This window comes from Parus major, chromosome 1 (genome assembly GCF_001522545.3).
Source record: "Parus major isolate Abel chromosome 1, Parus_major1.1, whole genome shotgun sequence".
In the NCBI taxonomy this organism is placed as follows: Eukaryota; Metazoa; Chordata; class Aves; order Passeriformes; family Paridae; genus Parus; species Parus major.
In genome coordinates this window covers 4,407,667-4,426,684 of record NC_031768.1, presented here as the reverse complement: position 1 = coordinate 4,426,684, position 19,018 = coordinate 4,407,667, and the positions used below count along the sequence as shown (strand labels likewise).

The window sequence follows — 19,018 nt, the reverse complement described above, 5'->3', positions numbered from 1 at the left end:
AAGTTCAATTTTCTCCTTCTACCCTATTCCTTCAAAAATAGTGTTGACAGTTTGCATTTTTACTGAGATGCAGATACCAATAGTGGTTACCTTATTTTCCCCTTCATAAAAAGATTCTGGTGGACAGCAGAAAGAATGGGAATGTGATGCCACTCCTAATTTGATAGAAGGTATAAAGCAACATGCTTTTCTCCCTTCCAGTGGGGGTTGTGGTCACTGAATATCTTGAGCTTTTTCTTGTGCTCTCTGCAATTAGTTTTTCCCATGGGATATGGGGACTGCTTATGTTCCAAAAAAGTGAGCTGCTATAAATGACATGCTGCACTTCCAATAATAAACATCCTTGAATATGTATTTCATAGACAAGAGAATTTTGGAATTTATTTTTTTTTATTAAGTGTGTGAATGTAGTCTCCCTGGGGTATTTTATGGTTATTCCCATGCTTGTTTTTGTGTTTCTCCTGTGTTTCTCTCTTGAAAGTGTCACATTGGCAAGTGTAACAGCTTTGGGGATGGCTGCGGTAGGGGATTCCTTGGATATTGAGCTGTGCCACACAATGTCATTGTCATGTTCCCCTGCAAAGGAGTGAGAGGAATGTGTGCCTTATTCCTGCCTGTAGTTGTGGGCAGTGCTCTCTGCACCTTTCAGAGGCTTATCTTTGCAGAAGTGAGGAGTACCTTGATGCAGTCAAGAGATAAGGAAAATGACAAAGTGCTTTTTCCTTTGGACAGCAAAGCCTGTTGGAGAAGCTGTTACTCAGGCTATTCCTTCCTGTCCTCTTGCTTATGACAACCCTTTGTGGATGACAGTCCATTTCTTTTCAGCAGTCCAGTTTACACATTCCTCTGTGGCTCCATCACCCTCTCTGGTTTGGGAAATCTGCTTTTAGCCCAGATTATTTCAGTAATACTAAGGCCAGCCTGGGCTACAGGCACACCTGGAGCAGCAGGGGAATGGTGGAACAGTAAACAGGAGAGCTGTAGGCTGAGCTTTGGTGCTGGTGCTCTGTGAGTAGCACTTGGCCATTGATCTTTTCCTCTGGTACAGTAACTCTGTGGTGTTGTACAGCAAGCCAGGCTGGGAAATCCCTTCTGCTGAAAAATCATGTGAAGAGCTGGTTGTTTCATTCCTTGGCTCACCAGAAACCAGCAAAAACAGCTCGACAGGAGGCAGTGACCAGGCTTGGGGGTTGCACCAGCCAGAAATGCTGTTCGTCAAATAAATGTATTTTTTCACTGCTAAGCTGGTTTTGTTGCCAGAAGAAATGTGAAGCAGTTTGAAATCCCTTGTTTTAGAAGTCCTTTTGTTCACTGGGATGAAAACCTGGTGGGGAGAGAGGCTTCTAGTTAGGAGCACAGAGTAGCTTTGCCAGAGGGGATATACCTTGGAATGACATGGCATTTGTCATGTCTTCCCAAAAAAAAAGGTGTAACAACCCTCTACTTGACACTTTCTGGGGTTTCTGAGTTGCACTTGTAAGTTTGGAGCTCAGATGTAAAAGGCCCCACAGCAATATAACTCCTGTGTGATGATCTCTCCTGAAGCTGTGTCAGCAGCTGACCAGGCAGGGCAGTTTGACAGCTATTTTTTTCACAGTGAAGCACTGTATAAGCATTTGGAATCCTGTTAAGTTTGCTTATTTTAGAAAGCCTCAAATTATCCTCGTCTGAAAATTGTTTCTTAGGAACCACTCAGTTCTGGGTAATTTACAGCCACTTAAGCTAAAAGTTAATTTAGCTAAGCTGACAGTGAATTAGTTGGCCAGTGTGTGTTGTGCAGGCAGCTGACTTGTCTGGGAGGGCAGCAGGAGGTACCTGGGAGCTCTCTGTCCTGCCCTGGGGGTGAGAAGTGTGTGTGGCCAGGCAGATCTGGGCTCCCAGGACATGCTGGTGCCCTGCTGAGCCCTGTGCCACTTCTGCTGCTGGTTCTGGGTTTGTGCCTCCTGTCACTGGAAGCACCACAATACCCAAGCTGTTCATAACAGCCCAGCTCCTGGGAAAGGCAGTGATGTCGTTTTCTTTAGCTGCTACGTGTTGCAGCACTTTATCTGAAGAACAATGCTATCTTGAAGCAGAATATTTACTGTGGGTGTAAGGCATTTATTTTCTTTGAGAGAGGATTTATACAATTGTCCTCTGATGGTACTGATCACAGTGTGTGTTATCTCACCTACGCAGGTGCTAGCTATCAACTCGGTGTTCAATTATTCATGTTCTTTTAAGCAATATAAATAAACACTTGCCCCTCTACCTATGTATTTTGCATTTTGTATTTTGTATCTGGTTTTCTCTTGAAAGAGGGAGGAAACTATCTTATAGAAGTGTTTTCCACCAACCTTTTCTGTCTGGTTCCTTGCAGGGTGCGAGGACTGTGGGCAGTACCATGATTCAGAGTGTCCTGAGCTGGGCCCAGTGGTGACAGTCAAAGACTCCTTTGTGTTGAGCAGGGCAAGGTAAGAAATGTTTGTGTTAATCCTGACTAACACAATGTCCATGCTAGTCCTTTAAAGCATATTTGCTGTTCAGTGGATGTCACGCTGAAAGCTGGAAACTGAAGTCCCAGAGGATGACAGAAATCTATGGAAAGCACATGGCCTTGATTAAATAGAAAAATTGATGCACACACTTAAGTGCTGCGCTGAATTGAAGCCAAAAAAAATAACTTGCTGCTCATCAGGACTAGTTTTCTTTGCTGAGGTTTCTGGCAAGAAGTCAGGTGGTACCAGATGGGGTGATGACTTCTGTCGTGGTTGAGTACCTGCCAATTTTATCCCCCTTAGATACATCGGATTCATTGCAGAGCAGTGTGTGAGGATTTCTCATTCATGTGTATGAACTCTCTCATTCCTCCACTTAGAAGCAAAACAAGTTGTTCTCATTATTGTGGGTCTTTGTAAATGATTAGGGGTAATAGTTCTGTCAGCAAATCTGTGACAGTGCAGCAGAAACACTCATGTTTGCCAAAAGAAACAAATAGACTCAGTCTAGTTGGGAGAAAACAACACTGACTAATGATTTTTACAGGGAAAGACAATCAGGCACTGTCAGCAAAATTCATATTAAGGTGTAGAATGTAAGGCTAAGGAAAAGAACCAGCCATTGTGAAGGTGTAGTACAGATCCAAAAAGAGAAGTGTTCAGATGCCTTCATATGTTACATAATGTGTGCAGGCCTTCTGTATTTCTTCTTGGGAAGTCACAGGCACGTGGGCAGCAAGTCTGGCACATCCTGGCTGTGTAGGCCATGCTGTGTACTCCCAGCATCATTCTGTAACAAATGCTGATGTGCTGGATCTGCCACGTGGGTGCCACAGCCCCTTGGCCAGGGCAGGGTGCTCTTGGTGTCCCATGAGTACAGTGGCTGCACCTGTGCAGGAGTGTCCCTGCTTTTCTGGGCCTTCCCAGAAAAGGAATTTCCCTGCAGTTCCACTGCCTTCCTGTGCCTGGAAACCTGCCCTGGATGATCCCCTCCAGCAGCTGTTAATGGTTAACAGCTCTGACACTACAGGTGCTTGAGGGTAATTTAAAAATTTAAAAATAATTATTGGAATAATCAAAGCTGGTGAGGGAGGTGCTTTTACTGTAAATAAAAAATGGGCAGTGCAGTAAGTCTCTAGTTTGTACTGCACACATTTAATGACAAACTACTATTTCCTACCTTTTTGCTATTTTTTTAACTTACACTTTAAGGTCCAGATGTTCCAGCTGGGAATGTTTGCAAATATGGTGCATGCACTGGTTTTCAGTCTCCTTTTAATATGCAAATGCTAAGTTTTCCCTAGTGGAAGTGTGGGCTGCTGGACCATAGACTTTAAGGCAGAGCTTAAAATTGACTTCTTTACAGATAAATGTATTTATTCTCCTGAAGAGTTTTCAGCTGAAATCAGGTAAGATAAGAAAAGAAGAAATTTAGTTGCAGCCTTTATAATGTGGGGAACAGTAGCTGAAAGTGAGTTATCTGAGGCTGAGGGCAAGTTTAACCACAAGCTGGATATGAATCTTTTAAAAACAGTCTGCTTGCTTAACCATGTTTGTTGTTCCCTCTGTCTTACTGAAAAGATAAAATGGATGCTTTATGGTTAGAAGTGTTGAGAAACATCTCCTGAACTTCTCTAACGCTGCTTATTGTCTATTTCAAACAAAAAAGTATTTTTATTTTGCTATTACTATGATTGCCTGTTTTTTGTATTTCTCTTTATCTAGGCAGTAAAGCAGTTCTGCCACTGTCAACCTCTACAGGATAGTCAGTAGCCTGTCTGACTGTTTTTAGCTTTTCATCTATTAGCACAGACCTAAAAAACCAGAATTGCATTTGGTCTGTAAAACCAATACGGTGGGGTCAGTCATGTAAAATTTTGGGGAGATGTTCTCTGTGTAATATATTTAGTAACAGTATTTACTACATGTAGTTCTTCTTCATGAAACTTGTTTGGGAAAAGAGAGAGGCTAGGAACACAGAAACACTTGTGTTTAATGCTGACTTCTTTCTTCCATGGGCTCCTGCAGTGCATAACGATTACTGGGCGAGGTGGTGTTCAGCCAAAGGTTGAACTTGATGATCTTGGAAGTCTTTTCCAACCTAATTAGTTCTGTGATTTATTTATTTTTTCTCAATTCTCTCTTAAAATTTTTAGATCATCTCTGCCTTCTAATTTGGAGATAAGACAACTGGAGGATGGGACTGAGGGTGTGTTTGCTCTGACTCAGCTGGTGAAACGTACCCAGTTTGGCCCCTTTGAATCCAAGAGAGTTCTCAAGCTGGAGAAAGAATCAATTTTTCCCCTGAAGGTAAAACACACAATTTGTAAAGCAATAAATAGGAAGGAGTCAGTTTTCCCTGTGATGAATTAGTGCTGTCTAACACTATGGAAACAAAGATATGTGAAGGGGGATTATTTGGAATATCTTTTAGGTGTGCCCTGTAAGAGATGAGCTAAACAAACATTCTCTGGGCAAGGAACAAACAGCAGAACCAAACTAGAAGCTCAGTTATTTTAATGAGTCTCTTCAATTTGATTGAATTTCCCTAATGAGCCACATATGCATTAGGTTTATGGAACATGCAGAATAAGTGTGGCTCTTCCCTGTCATGCAGTTGTTTTATTCCTCTCTTGACAAGTTTTGGTAGGAGAAATGCCACATTAAGAATGGAATTCAGTCTTTGTTTCCACTAATACCTAACTCAGAAGTAAAGATTTAGAAATGTGCTTTGGGCTGATGGCTGTTTGGATACCCTTCCACTTATGTATGCAGTAATTTTTGGGGAAAAAAATAGTGGCTACAGCAAGAATTCTTGGGATGATTTTGTTCAGTCTGTTCCCATCTTGCTTCTGGTTGTCTGTCTCATCTGAAGGTGTGACTAAGTGAAGGATGCAAGACTTGAGGCTTGCTTCGTCCCTGATGTCCATTGAAAAGAAACCACTGTAAAAGCAGAAAATATTTTTTTTTTTCCCTTAACTTTGTATCACTGCTCAGAGTTTTTATTCTGTGCACATTTTCCTTGGCAGGTGTTCCAGAAGGAAGGTCCCCTGGTGTATTTTGACACCACAAACGAAGATGACTGCAATTGGATGATGATGGTGCGCCCAGCCACTGAGTATGAGCATCAAAACTTAACTGCCTTCCAGCATGACAATGACATTTACTTCACCACCTGCCAGGACATCCCCCCAGGAACTGAGCTGCGAGTGTGGTATGCAGCTTTTTACGCCAAAAAAATGGAAAAGCCAGTGCTGAAGCAGGTCACTAGTGTTGCCAATGGTATGTGTGGGGGCCTTTCTTCCTTCCTAAGGGCCCAGTGCTGGCAGGGACTGACAGTCCCTGGCTGTTGGAGTTGACAGTGCTGTTTGTCCAGTAGGCTCTTATCCTGCAGAGTCAGGCCAGCCTGCACATGTGGGTGCCCTGTGAGAAGAAAGTGTAAATTCTTCACCATGATACAGGCAGGTTTTTTAAAACAGGTGGCCTAGTTAGTGATTCAGCCTCTTCAGAGTGGACAAACCTGATAAATAGTCCTTAACTAAAGATTTGGTGGCTGTATCAAAAGCATTTCTGGGCAGAACAGCAAAGGAGCTCAATTATCAGAGAAATCTGTGTGCAGATTTGCTAAAAAAGCTGTTCTTCAGTTGCAGTGAAAATGGTTTGGTTTTGTACAGAACTGTTCCACAGTTCTAAAATGCCAGATTTGTCTTAAGCAGCTTCACATGGGACCCACTAGAGTAAGATCCACATGGCTGTGCTTTGGAAAGAAAGGAAGCAGATCTTTTAGAATCTGAATTAGAATTGCCACAAGTTCCAGTGTTTTTCCCTTTGTTTTCTCCTACTTTTCCATTTCTACAGCTGAAAGGCAAGATCCTTTAGCATTGCAAGGGCGTTTTCTTCCTGCTCTTGAGCTGGGAGACTCCCTGGATGTTACAACTGCTCTGCTGGGTGTAATTTGTGGTGACAAATTTGGGGAGAGGCCATTGCCACCAGTGTCAGCTTTATGGCTGCCCTTTATCCTAAGCAGAGTGCTACAGCTGAATCAGTGCAGTCGACATGTTTCTGAACTCTGAAATGTTTCCAGTTGGTATTAACGGAGAGGTTTAATCTTTTCCCTCTTTAGTTTAACCTGTTCATGTATTTTTATGGGGTTATGGGTATTTAAAAATACTGTTGAAGTATGCCCTGCTCTCTCTGTTCAGCACTTCACAGAATATTTAAGGCACAGTGGGTGAAATTCAGGTATAAGAATGCCCTGGTTGAAATTTTACATGGGGATGTTATTTGCAGGCCTGTTACAGAATAAAACATTCTGATTGTGTTTACTGCCCTCAGCACAGAGCAAGAGTCAAAGGGTCTGGGCAGTAAAGAAGATGAACTCTTTCCTCTTCACAGATACATCCTTGGTAGCAATGGAATCTGATAAAGAAGGGGATAATAACGTCTCTCCAAAACCTTCATCTGCTGTCTTACCCCATAAAAAAACCAAGAGATCCAGCATACCAGCAGCTGATCCAGCAGGTATGCAAAACTACAGTGCTCTTAAATGAGATGGAGAACAGATACAGGTCTGCAGAGATGTTAGGTGTAACACTCCTACACATGTATTATGGATGTATAACTTCTGGCAAATACTAATTTAGAGAGGATTTGAAAGCTTGAGTTCTTCTTTTAATTTTCATGGCCACAATGCTTAAAGTGGATACACAGGTTAAAAAGTGACAGAGGGGCCAATAAGCTTTTAAGCAGATTATTTTCATGAAAACAACAAGTGCTCCTGACTTTGGAAGTTGTTAGTGTTGGGGTAGGGGCAGTCCCCAAGAAAATCTTCATTCTGCCTATTCAAAGTGTAGTAATTCAAATTACAAATTAATTGATCAGGCCAAGTCTTAGAAGAAAACCTTTCAAATGTTTGGAAATGACAAGAACACTGGCCATCCCCAAATTACAATAATACCACAGTATATGCCACTATTAGAGTTCAGACTGTTCTAAATTACAGAAACTCAAATTTAAATAAACTTACAAGCAGTACATATCCTCTTGGCAAAGAACAAATGGCTGAGGAAATACCTGGTAGTGTCATAGGAGCTCTGTCCCAAGGATTCATTACAAAGCAGTTCCCCCTCCCCAGTCTCTGTAAAATGAAGCAGTGAAATTAAGAACCCACTTAACACAGATTTCAAGAAGTACACTCAGAGTACACAAGATCAAAGGAAAACCATTCTAGATCTGCTCTTTGAGAGGTTATTTTCCTAAATTTGCTTATTAATAGTAAAAGTAGCCAGGAGGAAAGGAGGGGAGTTGTTGCAGACGTGTACAGAGCAATTGATCAGAGGATCCATTTGTCATCTTGGGTTCTGTCACAGCTAACATGTGAAGGTGACTGGGGAGTTGTCTTCCAGTTTGGCAATACTGGTTTTTCCAGAGGTAAAATGATGAACTGGAGCAGCCCCATCTACCTCCTTCACCCTACTGCCTTAAAGTCCAACTTCAGTAGAAACAAAATGCTGCCTCTTATATTTTCGGAACCCTGAGGTGTTCCCACTGATGTAGTCTTTTGGTGTTTCCAAAACAAATTTTTTTTCTTTGGATTCTGTTTGCCTCAAGTCATACCAAGCAGTTGCCAGCTGTCAGATCTGTGGTTCCAGGTTAGCCAGGTTGCCCTGCAGCTGCCCTGGAAGCCTGAGGAGGTGGGAACTTAAAAAGGACCTGACTCTTCCTGACAAACCAGGAGCAAGGGAAGTGCAGAGTCAGGCACAGTTAGCTTACACAGAATCTTGGTTTGCTGCTTTTGTCCTTCTGGACAGAGCCCTCAAGAAGTTCTTTATGTAGCCTGTGAAGAAGGAATTTTTGTTGCTGTTTTGCCAAATCATTTCTTAATAATTTACTTACTGCAGCATGGATGAGATCACACCTTTGTAGTGCAGAGTGTTGAATGTATCTTGTAGCAGGGAACAGCCTCTGCCTCAGAGAATCCTTTATTTAAGAGCCAGCACTGAAAAGAAGGAAGAACTTTACTGTTCAGATGGAGTCCTCAGGCAGAGAGAGATGAGCTGACATGTAACAACCATCCAGGAAATCTGTGGCAGAAACTGAGGCACAATGTGAATTCCCTGTGCTGCCATTCACTTACCCTGACTTCAGTGTCATCCTCCTCCTCTGCAGGAGGAGCCTTGTACACTGTGGGATATTCAGCTTTTTCTGTGCCAAAAAAATCTCTGAATCCGTCCAAGTTTATCAGATCCTCTTGACAATTCAAATATATCATCTAGGGACTGAAATACAAAGGACTGTGAACAGAGTAACTCTATTTTATTTTTTTTTTTATTCCAGTTTCATCTTTGCCCTAATTTCTTCATTTTCTTTATCTTTCTTGAGTTGATGTGTTAATTAAAGTATTAGTATGGTGATTTCCTAGCACATCTAATTAATGAAACTGCTCAAACCCGAGTTTTCATTGTTGTCACCCTTACTTCCATTAATCTAAATGTTCTTACTCTGCAATGCCCTTCACAGAGAGCATGGAGGTTTTTCCTGCCTCTGTCCTCAGCTAACCCAGAAGAAGACTGGTAGCTCTGGTTTTAAAGGTGCTAAAAATTGCTTTATTCCATGCCTTTTATGAACACAGCTCTTTAGGATGTGATAAAGGAACCCTCAGGACTTTACAGGGGCACTGATATTCTCTCCTGGCATCATTTATATCTTCTTATAGTTCAGCTCTTCATGTTGGAGAATCCTGTAACAGTCCCAGCTGCCCCCAGGGGCTTCTTGCTGCTTAAATTGTACCCTGTGATACTCAGGGAGGTACTGCAAGATAAACAAAGCTACAGGGGTTTACCACCTTCCCATTTTCAAAGCTTTTCAGTATTTCTTGTTGTGATTTAGTGAACACTCCAGAAGGCAGTGGAACAGCAGAAGCAAAGCCCAACCAGTGGACGTGTAAAGTGTGTTCATCTGCTTTCCAAGAGCCCCAGCTGCTGACAGGTAGGAAGTGCTAGAAATCCATGTGAGAGCAGTGAGGACCATCAGCAGAATTCTGCTCTTGCACAGCAGTGAAGCCACACACCATCCATGGTGCAGTAAGATAAAAGTTTTAAATTTCCCATTCCTTTAAGGAAAGGAGTACTAGGGAAGGTAGAACAGGGATATTTTGGTTGTTTTGACCATGGCAGCATTCAGTCTCTGGACAAATAATTGTGATATTGAATCTAGAAGAAATAAAATTGTGGTCTAGAAGATGATGTGACTGTCAGGAAAATCAAGGATAGGGAGTTGCATGAGCAGTGTAAAGGTCAGTGATGCCAGGTTATATTTGGTGATATTGTCCATCTGGTATTTGAGGCACAGATTTAGTAAGGGCAATGAAGTACATATATCTTTTCTGCATTTCATTTGCAGCTTTTTTTTATGCAGTTTTCAGAAGGACTTAAAATTGTTTTGGAACTTTGGCCATTTGATGAATCAATTTTTGAAAAGGGGACTTAGGTCAGTAAATAACTTGGGCATTTGGAAAAACATACCCATTATTAGAAACACAAACTTTTTACTGTGATATCAACAAATCTCTTTAAAAATTCAGTTCTTTGGACTCTTGAATAAATTGTAGGCTTTGATTTATGAAGGTATTGTGACTGCTTTTGAAATAATTTGAAGTCTCTGCAAAGTGAAATGGACCTGATAGAAGGGCTTCAGCTAGTTCCATTTGAATATTTTAAGGATAATTTCTTCCTTACTCTCCTGTTTTTCCCTATCCACCCAGAGCACTTGCTGAGTCACCTGGAGCAAGCCAAATGTGCCCCCCCAAGCAGCCAAAATGATGCTGAGAAAGCAGAGAAAGCAGCAGAGGCTGTGCCAGCAGATCAAGCAGTGGCAAGTGATGCAGCCAGTGCCAGCACAGACTCGAGGAGAAAGGCCAGGAGGGGAAGAAAAGCCAAAACAACAAAAGTAGAAACACCTCTTATCATTGATGAAGAGAAAGATTCTGCAGGTAAAACAGAAATCTAGAAGATGCTAAGCAATATATCTGCTTGTACATCTGTGACGATGCCTTTACAGAAAGGTCAAAAAAGCAGCAGAGACAAGAGGGAGGTTTTTAGTTAGATCACTAAAGCTGCCAATTTACAAGTTTTGTTAGTTATTTCTGAGTGCCTTGAAGGCAGCACCCACACTCAGTCACCTGCATTCTTCTGTCATGGTTTGTACAGAGCCCCAGAGAAACACAGGGTAGTGGTTACGAGAATTGCAAGGAGAGGAAGCATCCTTACCCTCAAGAGGACAAATCTTTCTCTCTCTACCTCAAGTTTAGTTTAGAAAGGGCTTTACCTTCCTTGAAGAGATGTTCTAATAGGAAATTTCATGATGCTTGGTCAACTGACCCTTCAGTAATGGCTTGGAAAGGTAAGAAGTTAGAAGAAGGTGAGATGTCCCTGCCCGTGGCAGGGGGTTGGATTAGATTTTTAAGAGTCCCTTCCAACCCACACTGGTCTATGATTATTTGAATGTGTTTGTGGACAATTGATTTGTCCTGTGCCACATCTTATAACAAATTTGAAGTTTTACTTCCAGCTGTCCATATTACTGCTGTATTTATTTCTTTGGTGTGTGTGCAGTGGAACGTGTGGCTGATGCTGTCACTGAGGTCCCTCCAGAGGATGTGGCCCTGCCTCCAGCTCCAGATGAGAGGATTATGGATCTGGTTCTAGGAAAGATGCCCAGCACCACAAACAGCATCAGCTCAGTGACAAAGTAAGTGTTCTGGGATGCAGAATTTCCTCTTAGTTGTAGCTTAGATGATGTAGCATGCAACAGTTCTGCTCAACTTCTGGGCCCACAGATGCTCTTTTTATCAGCATAAAATTGTGTGATGCTGCTGCTGTTCAAGAGGTGATTTTGAGTGCCACTTATACACTGGTAGGATTTTGGAACATAACATAAATGAAAATTTCTTTTTTCATCATGTTACTGCTTTTATTCAGTGTGTTTCCAAAAGCCTCTTGCAGCTGCAAGGTGAAATTTACTCCCATTGAATGTTAGTGATAAGACAAGCAAAGAGATTTTTTTGTTTCAGAATATGTTAATCATTATTATTATTATTCAGTCTTGCTTTTCATCTTAGCTCATGAATGACTTCATGTTGATTTTGCATGTGATACTCTAGATTTGGAGCAGTAGGAGGGGAAACTTGAATATAACAGATCCTCAGGAAGGCTCTTAAGAATCACATGATTAATTCAGATTTTTTTATGTCCTTTTGTCTTGGTAAAATTGGCCTTTTGAATTTTCTTTTTGTATAACAGAGCACTCAATTTTTATGAATTAGCTAGTAATGGTATATATTGAAGACCCTAGCAGACACAGAGCTGTGAAAAAGGCATTTCAGCAGGTGGTTGTGCTGGGAAATGGCACAGTGCTGCTTGGCACCCTGCTGCCCTCTGCCCAAATACAGCTTTTACGTGGGGGCTGCCAAGCTTCCTAAGCTGAGATAGTGCTGATGTTTTCAGAGCAGAACAGATCCTTTCTATTCCTCTGAGGGGCCTGCAAAGAGAATCTCTGCTGCTGATTATTGCCTTGGTGGTTCTGGGTGAGGAAAATTTGGAGTGAGTGACATCTGCAGCTTCCAGGGGGTGGCCAGGGGAGCACCCTGGAGCTGGGAAGCTCCATCCAGGCCCCCTCCCTCCTGCCAGGAGCTGACTTGAACACTCCTCTGGCTTTTGCCAGCTGCTGGAACTCTGTTGCAACCTGTGGGATAGCTTTCAGTCCCTGCCTTTCTCTCTAATCCAGTAGGTTTGCTCATCACCAAAACACCATGTCCCTCAAAAGAAGTTTAATTCTCTCCAGTAGACACGGGATTCGGCGGAAGCTGATAAAGCAGCTGGGGGAGCACAAGAGGGTCTATCAGTGCAGCATCTGCAGTAAGATCTTCCAGAACAGCAGCAACCTCAGCAGGCACATCCGTTCTCATGGTGGGTTGGCTTTTCCCTTGCCTGGGCATTGATTTTATGTCTTGGTTCCACCTTTGAGTTAAACAGCAGGGCTTGTTTTAGGTATTGGGATATTTATAAGAGAGCTGGGTTTGCTTTTTTCTTTCTTTAAGTCTCTCTAGGAAACTATTTTAATATTTCAGACCAAAGCATGAGAAGACAACAGTGCAAAATTGAAGTTAAAACTGTTTAAAATTTGAATCATCTTTTAAATGAGGGCAAGGATGTGGTGTTTTTTCCAAAGCTCTTATTGCCTTTAAATATATACATAAATATCACCCCCACCTTCACAGGCACATGGGTAACATAGTTGTAATATGGGTAAAATATCAGGTGAGTGTTTTTCCACCTGTGATCTGCAGTTCCAGGGGTCTGTGTCCTATTCTAATAGTTCAATGAAAAAATCATCAGTGAAAAAGGGTGGGGGAACTAAACCAAAGTTGCTGGAAATGGTTAAAATCCACTGGTTACATCTCCTGAATTACTAAATTTTTCATCACTAGACTGTTTGTTTGCAGTTGCTTGTGCTTTGGTTTCCTCTGCCTTGCCTGGAGTTGGTTATTATCAATCACTGACTACTTCCCTTTCATCTGGATTGATCCCCTCAGGTGACAAACTGTTTAAATGTGAGGAATGTGCAAAGCTGTTCAGCAGGAAGGAGAGCTTGAAGCAGCACGTTTCATACAAGCACAGCAGGAACGAAGTGAGTGGAAATGGCTCTTGCAGGGTTTATGTGGAAAGGCACAGTGAGATTCCAGGTGTGAGCTGGGCAGCTCCATGTGAGCAGGTATCCCATGTGAGTGAGAAAGGACAGAGAGGGGATGTAACACCTTACTTTAGAATAATTGATGAATTTGAAAAGTGTTTTTGAGCAGGTGCAAACCCTTTTCCTATAGAAAATTGCTCTCAGGCATCAGTTCCAGAAAGACAAGCTGGAGTTAGTGGACCTGCATGATACAGAGATGACATCTGACTTGAGCTGTGTTGCTAAATAGGGTTGTTCTATTCTTGTTTGCTTGTCCTGTTTAATTTCTCCCCACTTATCATTGCTTTCATGTGTGAACTCTGCCTTTGGATGCTGCTGCCATAGAAATATTAAACACACCTGTAGTGGCACCTTATTAGTGAAAATTTCTGTTGTTACTTGGCACCAGGGTCCTTAACCCTCAGATTGCTGCCATCTCTTCTGGAAGATGAGTCAGGTCACAGCTTGTTTCTCAAACATTGTGTGTCTGTGTTAGACCAGGGGAATACCAGGGAGACTGCTACATCCTCACATGAGCATAGTCTTTGGGGTTTTTTTATAGCTCAGATGTAGGAATGTGGCAGGATGATACAGCATCAGAATTTTGCACCACTGTGTAGTTAAATGCCCTCTTGAAGGAATAAAAATTAGAAAGGAAACAGAAAACAGAAGAGGTGTGCAAGGTTTAGAATTTCTCTGTCAGATGTGACTTGGCTTTTCCTGTTTGTGACCCTCAGGTGGACAGTGAGTACAGATACAAGTGCACCACGTGTGAAAAGGCCTTTCGGATAGAGAGTGCATTGGAATTCCACAACTGTAGGACAGGTGAGAATGGAGAACTCTTCCTCTGGCATCTCTGCTCCATTCTGGGAAGATGTCCCCAAATCCATCTCAGCAGAGAAACTACAGAAGGGATTTAGGTTTTTGTCATCATCACAAGAAGCAACCTGGTTTTTTTATAAGAAAAGTATAACCAATAATCTGTAGAGAAACACATCCACTTAGGAATTAGCTTTTTTTTAGTATATCTGTGAACAAAGGAAACACCAGTGAAGGTATTACACAGGTGAGCAGGAGAATCATCTGTTATCATCTCTGTTTAACTTTTTTCCCTGAAACTAAGTTCCACCTCACTCCTCTGAAACAGAGGAACTGGAAACAGGAACAGTATTAGTGGTAATTTGCAGTTTTCTGGGATTACAGTTTTCTTCAGATTTCTCCAGCTTTATACTTGCAGTAGTCTCTAAATTTTTTTATCTTAGTATCACTCCAGTCTGTTTTTCTCCCATAGCCATCCCTTGTGGTTACTCATTATTTATACTGTGATCTTATGCTCAGAAAATGACATCCTGGTTACTTTTATGGCCCCACAACAATGTTCAGTCCAGAATCACCCAGATAATTTCCCTTAGAGCACAGGGATGGTTTACATGTTTAAAACCCAGATCCAACAGAAGAGCCACCTGTCTGACAAAAGTATAAAACCTGTTTTCAGCTGTAAAGAGCTGCATGGTTTCTCTTGCTTACAGATGACAAGACATTCCAGTGTGAGATGTGTTTCAGATTCTTCTCTACAAACAGCAACCTTTCAAAACACAAGAAAAAACACGGGGATAAGAAGTTTGCATGTGAGATCTGCAATAAGATGTTCTACAGGAAGGATGTCATGCTGGACCATCAAAGGCGGCACTTGGAAGGTAAATTTACTGCAGATCAACCTAATTATTTCTCCTGAAACAGCAGTGGAGGTGGGCAGGTTAAGGAAATGATAGTGTGCTTTAGATTCTTCTAGATGTTGGCTGGGGTTTTTTTTATTATCAGTTGCCTGATCAAGAGTTTCAAGTTTCAGCAAAAGGTGACATTTATGAAAAATAACAGTAGTGGATCCAGAGCTATTAATAGCCATAAGCTGCATGGCTTATTATGCAGCAGTTTAGACTGGCTGATTTTAATTATATATATTTCTTCCTTTGCATCCTATTCTTCGTTTTTTTTAAAATTCATGTGGTAACTTGAAAATCTGAAGGCAGAGAGTTAACTTGCTGTGTACAGCTGAGAGTGACTACAATATAAATACAGTGTCAGTGGCATGTTATCTTTGAAACATTTGAGAATATATGAAAAAGAGATTATGAGAGCTTACTGTTCAAAATCTCAAACATCTAAGGATTTTACAGGTACTCAAAGACTGGAAAAATTGGTACATTGCTCAACATGTATTAGAATGTGGTTTGTGGCTTAGATGATAAAACCAAAAGTGATTTTTAGAAAAAGCAGCCAGGTTGTCTATTTTGTGTCATGAACCAGAGGACAAGGGGCTGTATCACACTGGCAGTGTCTCACTTTTAGCTGTCAAAGAAGAGCAGGAGCCCTCTGCTCTCTTGAAAGTAGCAGAGAAAGAGGTCTGAAATCCTCTCTGAGCGTGATGCTGGATGGTTGCATCTCTCCTTAGAGACCTCCTCTCCTCTCTTTAGTGAGGGTGAATTTCTGTGCCAGATACCAGATTGAAGTGCCAAGATCTATGACATCTGCCTGTTTCCTGGTGCTGACAAAAAATGCTTTTGACAAGTGTTTTCAGACACTTTACAGTTGTACAGACACTGTACAGTTGTTGGTAACCAATAAGCCATAACCCATCACTTTGGCAGACTGCTTCGATATTCTTAAAACACACTTTTAATTTAGAAATCACCCTTTTCTTAGCAATTAAACCCTGCATTGAGGCCTTTCCCAGTTGGGGACACCATAAACTATCAAAGACAGTGAAAAAAGGAATTAAGTTTTAGAGGGGGAAGAGAAAATAAGCAGATGCTTTGATAAGCTAAAATATTTTTCTGTTAAAACTATAGAGATGAACAGTAGTGTTCTGAAAAAAACTCCTTTAATTCATAACAGAGTATATTGAAAAGAATGGAGTGTTTCAAAGTGTAGATTTTGAGTAAATAGTGAAGTAGTTGTGATCCTGTGAGATGCTGGAACATGGGGGGAAAAGTAGTAGTTAAAGATTTGTAGCCTTTAAGAAGCAAAAAAAACCACTTCTGTTTCCAGAGAAACTCACAAAAACAGATAAAGAAAACTTTTACCTTTGAATAACTCATCCTTAAACTCATTGACCCATAACACACCTCAGAGTGATATGAAATGAGAAGAAAAAACTGATGACAGAATTTCTGAGCAGCTAGCATCAAAAAAATAGAAACCTGTGAAAAAAATAGTTTTCTTGTAAAAAACTCCATAAATTAACAGAAGAAAACTTCTTTTTGCCTACAGGAACTGATAAAAAAACTATAACAAGAATTAAGACTGTTTTAACCACCAAAGTTTTTTGTCTCTGTGTTGTCATGTAAACAAGAAAATCATTAGGTAGTTAGAGAGAAAAAAGGGCTTCTAAAAGTTTTATTCTGGTTTCTTATTCTTGTAGTTTTTGTTAATAAACTTTCTTTGTTCCTTTTAAGTTTTAAACCTGTTTTACTCTTGTTCTAATCCATATCTCACAACAAAAAACAAGTAAGTTTTCTAGTGATCTTTTAGTTACTGCTTTAAAACCACGACACCAGTGTTTCACTCTTCTTCCCAGTCTCCTCCTGAAAAGGCCTGCAGGCTGGAATGGAAAGCCATGGTTTATTTCTTGTTTTGTTTTTTTTTTGATGGGAACTGTTGTGTTAAGGGGTGAGGCGTGTGAAGAGGGAAGACTTTGAGCACAGCACGGAGAACATGGTTCGCTACAAGAAGGAGCCCTCGGGGTGCCCTGTGTGTGGGAAGGTAGGAGCTTGTCCCAGGTGTGCCATCAGAGGTTCTGCATTGTCCAGGGGTGCTGCAGTTCAGTCTAGAGAGGACAATACTGGGGGGATCCATCCATGCATTTAAATACCTCCAGGGAGTATCAGTGGTGGTGCCAGACTCTTTCTGGTGGTGCTCAGCAATGGCACGGGGAGCAGTGGCCATAAAATAAAACAAAAGAAGTTCCTCCTGAACATGGGGAAGAAATCCCTCACCTTGAGGGTGGCAGAGAGAGCTCTGGAACAGCTGTCCAGGGAGCACGTGGAGTCCAGTTAGGACATTCCTCTTCAAATACCAATAGCTCTGTTATTTATCCAAGCCCACTGTGGCCATGGATGGTGGGAGCTGTTAGCACAAAGAGCAGAAGTGCATTTCAGGCCTGGACTTGTACAGTGTAGAGTGTCACATGGCCACTGTGTGTGTCAGTGGAATTTCATGGCTTGTGTTACTTAAAATGGAATTTTTCTGGCTGGTTGTAAACAGCTGGAGTTGACTCTGTGCATTGGGAATCCTCTCCCGTGGGGAATAAAAGTGAATTCTTGGTGTAATCATTGCATGGTTGCATTTGAATGCTCAACACTCATGATCTTAAGTCATTGATGTCACAAGGAGTGTGGGTTTAAGTTGTGATTTTATAAATGTTTAATGATTCATGGTGCAAAAGGTACTCAAGAACTCTTAAGTTGCTGTGTAGACCTCTGGTTTTGATGCTTTGGATATGTTTCATATCAGTCAAGATAGATTTTGTGGCTGTGTCTTTATTTAGAGATTGAATATTTGTGATTCAAAAGACATTGTCTAAATATTTCAAATTCTGCTCTATGTAATTCTGCTGGAGCTTTCTTTGGAAGTCCACCCCTGACAAGTGGCTAGTTTCAGCTGGTTCCTTGGAGCTGTGCCCCTGGATTTTGCCATGCCAGCAGTTTGGAGGCAGACTGCTGACTGGCTACCAGGAGCTCCTGCATGCTTCTGGCCAGAATGAATAAAAAAAGACAGTAAATGTGTTCTGTGCTCTCCATTGGACAGCTTGCAAAGAACTGTAGCCCTGCTGGACGTGATCCAAAAACCCTTCCTTCTCTTTTCCTTTAGGTATTTTCATGTAGGAGCAACATGAACAAACACCTTCTAACACATGGAGACAAGAAATACACGTGTGAGATCTGTGGACGTAAATTTTTCAGGGTGGATGTGTTGAGAGATCATATTCATGTCCATTTTAAGGTATCATGTTAATAATCAATTGGAGCAGGCAGATTGTTTTGCCAACACTGAATTGTAAGGAATTAAATGAAATTGAAAGGGAATTATGAGCAGTGGTGCTCACAAAGATGCTTTTATTGATGTCATATTGTACCAGCAGAGTCTCTTTACATTCAAATTCCTTTTATGTGCAGAAAAATTAATATTAGTTGTTCAAATAAGTTATTCCTTGTGTGGTCCTGGACAGAGAAACTCTGGATTGAATGAAGCAGGAGGATATTAAATAAATAATAAATAATACTACAGCAGTTAATGCAAAGCAGTCTGTTTTGGTGACTTTATTTTTGAATTTATTAAAATATTAAAGCAAAATATTCTTTCCCACTCTACACAGGACATAGCCCTGATGGATGATCACCAGAGGGAAGAGTTCATTGGTAAAATTGGAATCTCATCAGAGGAAAATGACGACAACTCTGATGAAAGTGCAGATTCAGAGCCTCACAAGTATAGCTGCAAAAGGTGCCAGGTAGCTTTAAATACTTTCAAATTAACTTGTTTTGGCACGGGGGAGGGAGTGGGGGTGTCTATAAATCATTCAGAATTTTAAGTAACATCAAGGGCTCTCAAGGAGAAGGCCAGTTTTCATGTCTGATGTCTCCTGCAGTGCTGTTACCTCTGATCTCTGAACCGAGGCTATTCCATAAGAATTGAGGTGGTGTCCAGTAAGGAGGATGATAAACACTTAAAAAAAGGAAAGAGATACCTTGACTTTGTCCTGTGAGGAAGAAAACAAGCAAAATTAGAGGAAGGATCAATAAAGGAACACTCAC

The 19,018-nt window shown here is 41.3% G+C and overlaps 1 protein-coding gene across 6 annotated transcripts in view; it reads left to right on the top strand.

Annotated features, from left to right (window-relative positions):
* Positions 1–19,018, top strand: part of PRDM15 (PR/SET domain 15) — a 35,294-nt gene that overhangs the window by 4,663 nt on the left and 11,613 nt on the right. For 2 of the 6 annotated variants that reach the window (XM_015640108.3, XM_015640103.3), the window contains exons 3-16: positions 2,360–2,453; positions 4,634–4,787; positions 5,507–5,759; positions 6,873–6,998; positions 9,366–9,464; positions 10,240–10,467; positions 11,090–11,225; positions 12,261–12,442; positions 13,069–13,163; positions 13,943–14,030; positions 14,735–14,902; positions 16,873–16,967; positions 18,075–18,206; positions 18,580–18,714. In XM_015640108.3, the coding sequence (XP_015495594.1) occupies positions 2,360–2,453; positions 4,634–4,787; positions 5,507–5,759; positions 6,873–6,998; positions 9,366–9,464; positions 10,240–10,467; positions 11,090–11,225; positions 12,261–12,442; positions 13,069–13,163; positions 13,943–14,030; positions 14,735–14,902; positions 16,873–16,967; positions 18,075–18,206; positions 18,580–18,714 (1,985 nt within the window). Of the gene's footprint in view, positions 1–2,359; positions 2,454–4,633; positions 4,788–5,506; positions 5,760–6,872; positions 6,999–9,365; positions 9,465–10,239; positions 10,468–11,089; positions 11,226–12,260; positions 12,443–13,068; positions 13,164–13,942; positions 14,031–14,734; positions 14,903–16,872; positions 16,968–18,074; positions 18,207–18,579; positions 18,715–19,018 lie in introns of those variants that run through there. The other 4 variants (XM_015640122.3, XM_015640114.3, XM_015640129.3 and 1 more) reach the window with 4 other exon arrangements.